The following is a 10,674-nucleotide window of genomic DNA, read 5'->3' as shown; positions in this document are numbered from 1 at the left end:
TGGCCCCCCACCCGTGACACCCACCCGTGGGGTAACGCAGCCCCTCTACTGCCCAGAGCACCTGGATAAACCCCGGGAGCGGCTCGGCCGCGGGGTGCCATTCCCGCAGCGTGCGGACCCCCTGCCGCTGCCCCCCGGGCTGTTCGGGTCCCCGCGGGTGGCCCGGGGGCGACGACACCCCGTTTCGGGCCCGGGACCCCACGGCGGGGCCGCGTCTAGCGGGCCACCTGCCGGCAGCGGGGCTGGGGGTGGCCGGCCCGGGCCCGGCTGCGGAGGGTTCCGGGGGTCGGGCGAGGGGAGCGGGGGGTGTGTAATGGGTTGGAGGGGGGGGGGGAGGTGTGCGCCTCCGTGTGCCCCGCCTGTGCGCGTGGCCGCGGGTGCGCGTGGCCGGCGGCGCCCGTGGGTGGGAGTGCGGGCCGGGGTGCGCGCATCTGTGTATGCGTGTGTATTGGGTGATGCTCGCCCGTGTGCCTGCCTATGGCGGTGGGGGGGGGTAGGGGGGTGGGCCCGCCTACGGGGGGGGGGGGGGGGGGAGGGTGTAGGGGGGGGTGGGGGGGTGGGGGGTGTAGGGGTGGGGGGTGTGTCTGTGTGTCTGTTGGGGGGTGTGTGTGTGTCTGTCTATAAGTGCAGGGAAGGGAAGGGAAGGGAAGGGACGGGACGGGACGGGACGGGACGGGACGGGACGGGACGGGACGGGACGGGACGGGACCGGACCCGGTCCCCAATGTCGCCGCGTCAATCCTCCCCCCTCTCGTCCCGGCGCTCCGGCCGCTCCTGCCCTTATTTGGGCATTTCGTCCCGTCCAATCAGCGCGGGGGGGGCCGGGGCCCGGTCCCGCCCCGCCCGCCCCGCCCGCCCCGCCGCGCCCCGCGCCCCGCTCCGGTACCGGTTCCGTTCCCCGCTCCCCGCCATGAGCAGCTCCCAGTTCAACAAGGGCCCGTCCTACGGTCTCTCCGCCGAGGTCAAGAACAGGGTGAGCCCCAGCGGGGGTCCGGTGCCACCGGGCGAGGGAGAGTCGGGGATCGGGGGGGAACGGGGCCACCGGGCGCTGCGGCTCCCGGTGCTCCCGGCGGCCTTGGAGACCCGGCATCCCGGTGCCTCTGGGGAGTCGCTGTTGCATCCTGGGGTCCTGGAGAGTCGGGGAGTCCCGGTGCACTCCGGGCATGTGGAGCCGGAGGGGTCCCGGTGCCACCGGGGCGGACAGTAGAGAAGTCCCAGTGATAGAGATCGGGGGGTCCCGGTGCCACCGGCGAGCAGAGAGCCCGGGGTGCCGGGAGGGCAGAGAACCGGGGGGCTGTGGGAAGAGAGGGAGCCGGGAGGATGCGGAACAGGGCATCCCGGGAGGATGGGGAGCCGGGGATGCCGGGGCTGGGAGGGGTCCCGGGCGCCGGCTGCCTGGCCCACCCCGGTTCAGTGACCGCTGTCGCCACCGCCCCCAGCAAACCCCGGGGCACCGTTCCCGTCCGGCTGCACCCGGGGCTGGGGGCGATGACCCCGACCCCCCGCGGCTCCGGACACCATTCGCTGCGGCTCCCCGGAGCTTCTCTGCGTTCCGCTTCCCGCAGCTCCGCGTCTTCGGGCAGGACGCTCCGGCCCGGCCTCGCTGGGGAGGGGGCTGGTGGCCCCGGTGGGACTCGGGCCGGAGCAGCCCCCGGCCCACAGCTGCCCCTCGGATACCCCCGGCCGGGCACCCTTGGGGCACCCTTGGCCACTCAGGCCTCGCACACCCGAGCCACTCGCCCGCCGAGCTGCCACCGAGCCGCCGCGGGGCCGGAAGGGGAAAGGGGAACCGGTGTCCCCCGCCGGGCTGTTGGCCCCCCGCCAGCAGGCAGCTGCCCTGGCTGCCAGCACCCCCTGCCCGGGCAGCTCGGCGCTCCCCTCCCCCACAGTGCCGGAGGGGGCTGGGTGCTGGTGGGCAGCACTGGGTGCTCGAGGTGCCACCATCGCTGCCTTCGCTGTGCCCCTTGCAGGGGGCTGCGCTGCTGTGGCGGGGGGCTCTGGCACTATGGGCACAGGGGTCCCGCCGGGCTGGGGGCAGCAGAGCGGGCACAGCAACCCCTTCCCTTGGCTGTGCAGCCCGGGGCTGTGGTTGGGGCTGGGCTCCAGGGACCGCTGCCACCCCGGGCAGCAGCCACAGCGCTGGGCTGTGCCCGGCCCTGGGCGAGCAGAGCTTGAGCTGTGGTCACTGCTGGCCCTGGGGGCAGCTGGCCGGTGGCCCTGCGTGGCTGTGCCCTGCCCGGTGACATGGGAGCTGCTGGGATGGGGACGGGACTGGGGCAGGGAGGAGAAGGGGTGATGAGCCACTGCCCGCACCGCTGCCAGGACTCGGCCACGCGTGGCTGCGGGGATGCTGCAGCCGTGGCTGGGGCTGAGCTCCCCTTGCTCAGCCTCGCTGGGGATTTGCATTTCATCACCGGGCAAAGACGGGCCCCTGCTTGCACCTGGGCTGGGCTGCACCAGCGCCGAGCAGGTGGACACGTGCTGGAGCCTCGCTGCTGGGTGCTCTTGGGTGCTTCAGCTTGATTCAGCAAGACTTAAGCCAGTTTAACTGCCCTGTTGTGTCTGCTGGAGGCTGACATCACCGACTGGGAACCAGTTAAACCAGTGGCACTCTCCCAGTCCATGCAAGTCCTTGCAGACTGGGCTGTGGTGGGTTTTGCTCTTGGGCTGGTCCCCTCTGCCCCTGAGAAACCCCGGTGCTTGCCGTGGGGTGGAAAAAGGAACTGGTGCTGACAGCCCACGCTCCAGAAAATCAGCTGGCAGGACAGTGGGAAGCCCCGGCTGGGACTCACATGGTGTGGTGAGCGTGACCCTGCTCAGCTGGACCATCCCTGCATCCCACACCAGCCAAGCTTGCCCTCTGGGGCCGGGGCTGCAGGACCACAGCTCTGCACAGCCCACAGGCATGGCTAGCATCTCCCCACCACGCAGTGGGGCAAGCCCATGCCCATCCTGGGGTCTCCCCATGTCCAGGACCCTGGAGACTCACAGCCCCAGCATGCACGAGGACCAGGAAGGGACAGGGTGGGCTAGTGGTCAGTGGCTGCCTTGTGGCCATCTCCGGGTGCCAGCTGAGCGCAGGAGGGGCCAGTCTGGGGCAGGACAGCACTTGGGGCTTGCGGGGGCTTCCTGCACAGCCCCCTCTTTCCTGCCCCAGGCTGGGGTGCCTTTTCCTTCCCTCATGGGCCAGGGATGAGACGACGCTGCCGGTGATGCTGCTGGCGGTGATGCTGCTGGCGTGGGCAGCTGGTCTCCATTTGGGAGGAGGCGTCCACATTCCTGGCATAGCCGTGGTGACCAAGGAATCTGCAGCCAAGGAATCTGCAGCGCGTGCGTTTGGCCCCACCGAGGGGAAAGCATCACTGGCTGGGACCCCCAGGGCTCAGTGCCGGGCTCCCATGGGCTCCAGGGGACTGGGATGAACAGGCCCTTGCAGGGTGCATTTCCCCCCAGCCCCCGTGGACAGTTCCTCCTCATCCTCCTGCGAAGGTTCAGAAGCTGCCACGTGTGAGGGGCACTGGGTTCTGTGGGCTCGCGCTGGATCCGGCCACACCAGCACCTGTGTCTGATGGCAGCATCGTGCTCGTGCTCCTGGCCCCATTCCCGTGCAAGGGGTGCAGGCAGGGGCACAGGCAGGGGCACAGGCAGGGGCATGGGCAGGGGCATCCCAGTTGCTCTTGCTCCCCAGATTGTATGTATAGACAGGCTAAAACCAGCTGATGGATGGGGATGTGGGAGCCTGGAGGTGGGGGTATATGTCCTCCCCCGTGATGGAGTCACACTGTGGCTTTACTCCTAGCCATGGCTCTTGTCACCTGCCGCCCCGGAGGGGTCCCCGTGCACCAGAAAATTGTGGTTGAACGAATAGGGGGCCATCCACGCCGCCCGCCGTGCCTGCCTGGCCTGTCGCACCCACCTCACCACCCAGTTCTCTGGGGCTGGGGGTTCACTCCACCACCCTGCAGAGCCTGGGGACCAGCCTGGCACTGCCAGCGTCCCCAGGGCTTCCCAGAGACGGTGCTTGTGACAGGGCTGCTGTCCCCAGACCTCACTGTGGGTCTGTGTGTGGTGGTGGGGGAGCTGTCCCTCGTAAGGGTTTTGGGGTGTCTGCTGGGGCCGTGCCTGAGCTGCCCCCGTGCCGTCTCCCCCAGCTCGCCCAGAAGTACGACCCGCAGAAGGAGGCTGAGCTGCGGACATGGATCGAGAGCGTCACGGGGCAGCAGATCGGGCCCGATTTCCAGAAGGGGCTGAAAGATGGAGTGATCCTCTGCGAGTGAGTCCCGGGCAATGCCAAGCACAGCCCCTTGTCCCCGTTCAGATGGGGAAGGAGGGCACCTGCCTTCCCAGGGACCCCCGCCAGCCCTTGGGGTGGGAAGAGTGGGCTGGGGCCGGCCATGCCCGTGCTGGTGGGACCCCCCCAGCTAATGGCAGTCAGAGGTTTTCTCTGTGGTGCTGCTTGGCTGGAGTCACCCCCAAAGTGCCTGCGCCTGGGGGGAGCCCTGGAGATCAGCCGGGACCTGGGGGTGGGGGGGATCACCTCATGCTTGCAGGGGAGACCTGGGCTGAACCTTCCTAAAAGGGGCCTGTGCCCCACCGCACCTGGGGTCTCTGCCCTGCCATAGCCCCCGCTCCCCCCTGCCTCCCCCCAGGCTCATGAACAAGCTGCAGCCCAACTCGGTGAGGAAGATCAACCGCTCAGCTCAGAACTGGCACCAGGTAGGTGGGGGCAGCCCTGCCTGCGAGCCAGCTGCTGCGGAGCCCCGGCTCCACCTCAGCCCCTCCGCCATCACCCACCGGGGTCTTAACCCTCTCCCCCTGCCCCCAGCTCGAGAACCTCTCCAACTTCATCAAGGCCATGGCCAGCTATGGCATGAACCCCGTGGACCTCTTTGAAGCCAACGACCTCTTTGAGAGCGGGAACCTGACACAGGTGCAGGTGTCGCTGCTGGCACTGGCGGGCATGGTGAGCGTGCAGGGGTGAGCGGCTTGGGAGGGCTCCCCAGCTTGGGGTGGTGCCCGTGGGACCCCACAGCCCCCCCCCCCCCCCCGCCTGCCCAGGGAGAGGGTGGGAGGTCTGGGACCCCCATCTTTCCTCACTGTTCCTCCCCGGCAGGCCAAGACAAAGGGGATGCAGAGCGGCGTGGACATCGGTGTGAAGTACTCAGAGAAGCAGCAGAGGAACTTTGACGAGGCCAAGATGAAGGCTGGGCAGTGTGTGATCGGGCTGCAGGTGGGCTGCCCTGTGTGTGCCCCCAGGGGCCGGGGTGCTGGGTGAGGGCAGCCCCACTTTTATCAAAACCCCAGCTCCGTCGCAGCTCCAAGCATGGCTGGGAGGCCCCGAGGCTCAAGGTGCCTCAGATGTCCTCAGGATCTGGGACCATCTCAGTTCCATGTCTGGCACTCAATGGCCAGGAGTCTGGAGAGGCTGCACCTGGGCTGGGTAGGGGAGCACTGGCTGTGCCTCTGGTGAGATGGGGAGGGAGGGGAAGGGGCATGTGTAGGGAAGCACATGGTCCTCACCAGAACCCTTTGTCAGATGGGCACGAACAAGTGTGCCAGCCAGTCCGGCATGACTGCCTATGGCACCAGGAGGCACCTCTATGACCCCAAAAACCAGATCCTGCCACCCATGGACCACTCCACCATCAGCCTCCAGATGGGCACCAACAAGTGTGCCAGCCAGGTGAGCCGCTGTGGCTGTGGTGGGGAGGGATGGTACAGGGTACCATGGCCGAGCTCTGCTCCATCCTGTCCTTCCAGGTGGGCATGACAGCTCCGGGCACCAGGAGACACATCTACGATGCCAAGATGGGGACAGAGAAGTGCGACAACTCCTCCATGTCACTGCAGATGGGCTCCAACCAGGGTGCCAACCAGAGCGGTCAGGTCTTCGGCCTCGGTCGCCAGATCTATGACCCCAAGTACTGCCCGCAGGGCAGCCAGGGCGAGGTGGCCAATGCCACCTGTGACCAGAGTGGGGACCCCCCAGGGTACCACTACTACTGTGAGGAGGAGGAGAGCTACTGAGCGGGACATTGCCCAGCCCCGTCTCACAGCATCTCATGTACAGACCCAGCGACATTCCAGCCTCTACTGTCATCATTCCTTCTTTTTAAACTTTTTTTTTTTTTTGTAATTATGAAATGAATCTATTTTTCTGAGCAAGGAAATAAAGACCTCATTTCTAGAGAAGAGACTGGCCAATTCCCACAGCCCATGGGAGCCCTGAGGCCCTGGCACAGCCCTGGTGTTTGCAGCACGAAGGTAGCAGATGCTCCAGCACCGAGGAGCAGCATCTCCTCTCGCACAGCCACGCAGATGTGTTCCCACCCGGCGCCCACCACCCCATCCCTGTGATGCTCTGCTGTGGCAGTGCCTGGATCCCTCAGCAAGGAGTCGGGGGCAGCTGCCCACGCAGCCACCAGTACTGCTTCTCGTCCCTGTGCTGGCAGGACCCGGCTCAGCCCTGCAGAGTAAGGGGGGGGGTCAGGTTGGTGTGAGCATGGTTGGGAGAGACCCCCAGGCACAGGGGGAGCCCAGGGGGTAACCCAGGGCACTGTGGGGCCTTGGCCTGGGGATGGGTAGTATGCGTGCGAGTGTTTGCATGTGTGTGCACCACCAGCAGCCTTGCACTCTTACATGTGTAGAGTAAAAGCTGAAGCTGAAAATGCCTTTTTTTGGGTTTGTTCCCCCCCCCCCCCCCCGAAATTGTAGGGACCAAGTTTCCAAGGCCCCGGTGGTGGCCACAGGGCTGGGCTGGGAACTGGCACACCCGGCTACAGCTCCCAAAGCCACAGTAATCCACTCGCTGGGCAGGCTGGAGCCAAGGCTGGCTCCAAGGGCCGCATCCTGCACCGCAGGGCGATGCCCCGGTGTGGGCAGCTGCCAGGGCAGCGCCGGTGCATGGTGCAGCCCATTGCTGTGCCCCTTGGCTGCTTGTCCTCCTGGGGGGCGTTTAATGCAGATGCTCTTATATTGAAACCTTTTTTTTGTTGTTGTTTTTTAAAAAATACCTTTTTAACTTAAGCAGGAGATGGTTTCTGGTGCAAGCTCCTCGTGTTGGTGCTGCGCTCCATGGAGAAGAGTCGCTGCGTGTCCCTGCGGGGCCAAGCCAGAGCCGGGACCCAGCTGTGGGGTTCACGGTGCCACCGTGTGCTGGTCCCAAGCGTGGGCGATAGAAGGTTCCCGAAGGATGTGCCATCCCGTGACACAGGGCTGGGCGCTGCTGTTAAACACGGGGCAGCCAGACCCCGCTGGCATGAGCTCAGGACCCCCCATCGCCCTGAGCGCGGCCGAGGGACCTGCAGGACCCAAACCGCAGTGGGTCCCCCGGGAGCCCCCAGGACCGTGCCCAGCGGTGGCCCTGGGTGCTGCCCACACTGGCTCGGTGGTCTCAGCCCTCGGGACCCTCCTGGGGCCAGCTCTGCCCCCCAGCCCCTCGGTGCCACCCCGGTGTCCCCCACCTCGAGGCTGCCACAGCCCCGGGGACCCTGATGGGGAAGGGTCTGTCCCTCGGGGGTCCGGCGAGGGGAGACGCAGGGTGGGTGCGCCCCCTGCCCCGGGTGGACCTGTCCCCCCGGGGGGGTCTCAGCACCCCCCCCGCCAGACTGCAGCGCCTATGGGGGGGCTCCCGCTGCCCCGTGGGGCGTCCACCCCAAGGGCTCGGCGGGGAACGGGGACGACGAGGATAGACCCCTACCCCTCGCACACCCCTTGCCCCCTCCTTTAACAGCCGTTTCCCATGACGTCACGCCCGTGGCTACTTTGTAGCGCGGGGAGGGCGGGACCTCTTAAAGGGGCCGCTCGGTGGCAGCGTGAGCAGATAAGGGGGGTCCCGGGCCGGGGGCTGCTGTGGGTGGGGGAGCTGTACCACCGGCTGCGTTCTCCCAGCGCTGCCCGTGTGCCCCCCCCCACTGTCCTCATCACCCCCCCAGGGCTGTCCCCGTGTCCCCATCACCACCCCGGGGCTGTCAGTACCCGCCCCGGGACTGTCCCCATGTCCCAAACATCCCCCCGGGGCTTCCCCCAGCATCCCCCCGGGCTGCACCCATGTCGCCGCAGGCAGTCCCCATACCCCCCCGGTCCGTTGGTGGGAGCGTGGTTCCGCGCCCCCCCCGCGGTGCCGTTTCTGTCGCTGTCGCTGGGGGGCGCTGCGCCCTACGCCACCGCGCCCGGGTGTTCCCAGTGCTGCTGCGGGTGAGGGAGCTGGAGGATCCCGAGGGAATTCCAGCTGGAAACAGGGACCCAGGACCGGCGACTGCAGAGAGGACCTTGCAGGGGCCCCGGAGTGGGACCTGTGGTTGGGGGACACGGGGTGGCGTTGGCGCTGCTGGGACGCGGGGACCTGCACAGCAGGACCGAGCTACCGGGGGAAGCGGCGGCTGCAGCCGCGGGGCCGGGGCAGGGTCCGGATTCGGGGCAGGGGTCCCGGGCAGGGTCCGGGTCCAGGGCAGGGGTCCCGGGCGGGGTCCGGGTCCAGGGCAGAGGTCCGGGGCAGTGTCCGGGTCCGGGGTCCCGGGCAGGGTCCAGATCCAGGGCAGGGGTCCAGGGCAGTGTCTGGGTCCGGGGCAGGGGTCCCGGGCAGGGTCCGGGGCTGGCTCCAGGTCCATGTCCGGGGTAGGGTCCGGGTCCGGGGCTCCAGCCCACCCCCGGCCGGTGCTGGGCGCCCACCGGGCACCCTGGAGGTGCTGGGGCCACAGCTCCTTCACCAGCTGCTTTCCGAGGCACAACATCCACTTGGATGACCTCAGCATCCAGACCGAAACATGGCACTCCGGCAACTGCTGGCACACCCAGGGACTAATCAAGCTTTGAATTAATCAAATGGAAAATTAAAAATGTATTTCTGAACACAAGGGTGAGCGGACAGATAGCTCAGAGACAGGTATAACGGGCTGACCCCAGGCTTTTCCACAGGGAAGATGCAGGAGCCAGGGCTAGTCAGGTGCATCAGGTATTTATACAGCTACCCTAGGGGACTAGGGCAGTCTCATCTTTCTGCAATGAGCAATTTTGTCCCCTTTCCTTGACCAGCTGAAGAAGCTCTTAGCACTTACTCTTTTTCTCACCTCCAGTACCAGGCCACATGTCTCTAATCATGAGCACAGCTGGAGTTTACCCCTCCTCATATTCAAGGCTCCTGCTCCATCCCCAGTTTATTTAATTCAATTAATCCCCAGAAGTCACAATAAATGCTTTTGGGAGATAGCTGTGCGTGGTGTGAGCAGGTAAAAGGGCTTGCCCTGAGTGGGTCTGACTTTAATCCACTCCAATAATTCAGACCTCAGCCTTTGTTCAAGGCATCGGCACCAGGTTTTCCAGCCAGCTACAAGGAACACCTCCCTGGTGTAAAGGTTTGCTGTCAGGGAGCAAGAAAAGCCAGCTCATCAGCACTTGGAAACTTGCTGCCCCAGGGCCTTATTGCCAGAGGGAAAACAAATTTGGAGGTACATAAATTTCAGACTAAAAACTACTGCTGGGGGCTATAGCAGGGATTTATCCCAGAGAGCTCTGTAAGACTGCAGCTGAAAACTGAGGACAGAAGGAAGCAGCGTGCTCAGGTCCAACTCCCAACAAGTGAACCTTCTGAATCCATAGTCCTCACACATTTCCCACACATTTACTGGTAAACCATCAGGCAAATAATCCAGGCAGGACAGTTACAGGCTTGTTTTTATTAAAAGACTTCTTCAGAAAAGATATTTTAGTACAAAAAAAAGTTTAAAATACACAAACTACAGTTGCTTTTTTTCCAGCATCAACATTTATAAATTACACCACATTGTTATTAACACTGCATTTAAATATGGGAACAAATTAAACCAGAAAATTCACTGACAAGACCCAACATCCTACAAATGACTATTTACAATATTTAGCACAGTAGTCAATATGACTTCAATAGGGCAGGATGCTTGGGAAGCCCCAAGACGGCAGCTTGGCCCGTAACAGTTTTTGGGGACCTGCTTTGCCCACCTTTCCCCAGCCACCCAGCCCAAAGGCAGAGGCGATGCTGTACATCAGGGTATGTACCTGACAAGGTGGTGTGGCTCTGGCAGAGAAACCCTGTTGTCCCCTGGCCCTTCAGAGCAAGTTTTGGGGCAAATGTGCAGGATGGTACCATTCCCACTGCCAAGGATGTGGAGTCTGCTGGAAGAAGGCAGCCCCTAGGCCGGAGGGGGATTTATAGCAGGGCTGGTCCTGCCCAGGGACAGTCACTGCTCTGTACCTGTGCTGTCCTAGTGCCCATCCCAACCACCCCTGGTAGGCTCCAGGTGGAGCTTGAGACCCAGCAGCCTTCCAGGATCTGGCCCTTGTGCCACCCTGCAGGATCCCACCCATCATCTCCTGGAGCTGGCAGCGGTTTCCCCAGCTCCTGGCAAATTCCAGCACAGCCAGAAAGAGGGCTTCGAAGCCGTGGGGGCCAGGGAAGCCAAGTAAGTCCGAGGTCCCCTCCTGCACAGGGTGTCCTTCAGCTTTCCCACCAAAACCTCCGTTCTCAGTGGGTTGAAGTCACCAGAGCAGGGGCTGCACAGACGGAGCTGCCTGAGGCTCGCTGCTCCACAGCCCCAGCAGAGGAAGGGTACACAGGACATCATTTGGGAACAGTGAAAGACAGGATACAGCAAGGCTCCCCTTCCCCCCCCAGCCCATCAAAACCAGCACAGAAGTGTT

The 10,674-nt window shown here is 64.6% G+C and overlaps 1 protein-coding gene across 1 annotated transcript; it reads left to right on the top strand.

The window, feature by feature from the left end:
* The first annotated feature begins 856 nt into the window (after positions 1-856).
* CNN2 (calponin 2) lies at positions 857-6,189 on the top strand. The gene is made up of 7 exons (XM_040593135.1): positions 857-973; positions 4,152-4,273; positions 4,650-4,716; positions 4,826-4,963; positions 5,114-5,230; positions 5,537-5,683; positions 5,761-6,189. The coding sequence occupies exons 1-7, from the start codon at positions 911-913 to the stop codon at positions 6,025-6,027; spliced, it is 921 nt and encodes a 306-aa protein (XP_040449069.1). The 5' UTR covers positions 857-910; the 3' UTR covers positions 6,028-6,189.
* The last annotated feature ends 4,485 nt before the right edge of the window (positions 6,190-10,674 follow it).

This window comes from Falco naumanni, chromosome 4 (assembly GCF_017639655.2).
Source record: "Falco naumanni isolate bFalNau1 chromosome 4, bFalNau1.pat, whole genome shotgun sequence".
NCBI classification, from domain to species: Eukaryota; Metazoa; Chordata; class Aves; order Falconiformes; family Falconidae; genus Falco; species Falco naumanni.
Note: the sequence above shows the minus strand (reverse complement) of the source record. Positions and strands in the feature narration are given on the sequence as shown.

Bases quoted from the DNA above. Each gene is read 5' to 3' on its own strand.
- CNN2 (XM_040593135.1), top strand. From the start codon at position 911: ATGAGCAGCTCCCAGTTCAACAAGGGCCCGTCCTACGGTCTCTCCGCC. The intron at 974-4,151 runs GTGAGCCCCAGC...CGTCTCCCCCAG, and splicing joins CCGCCGAGGTCAAGAACAGG to CTCGCCCAGAAGTACGACCC. The intron at 4,274-4,649 runs GTGAGTCCCGGG...GCCTCCCCCCAG, and splicing joins GATGGAGTGATCCTCTGCGA to GCTCATGAACAAGCTGCAGC.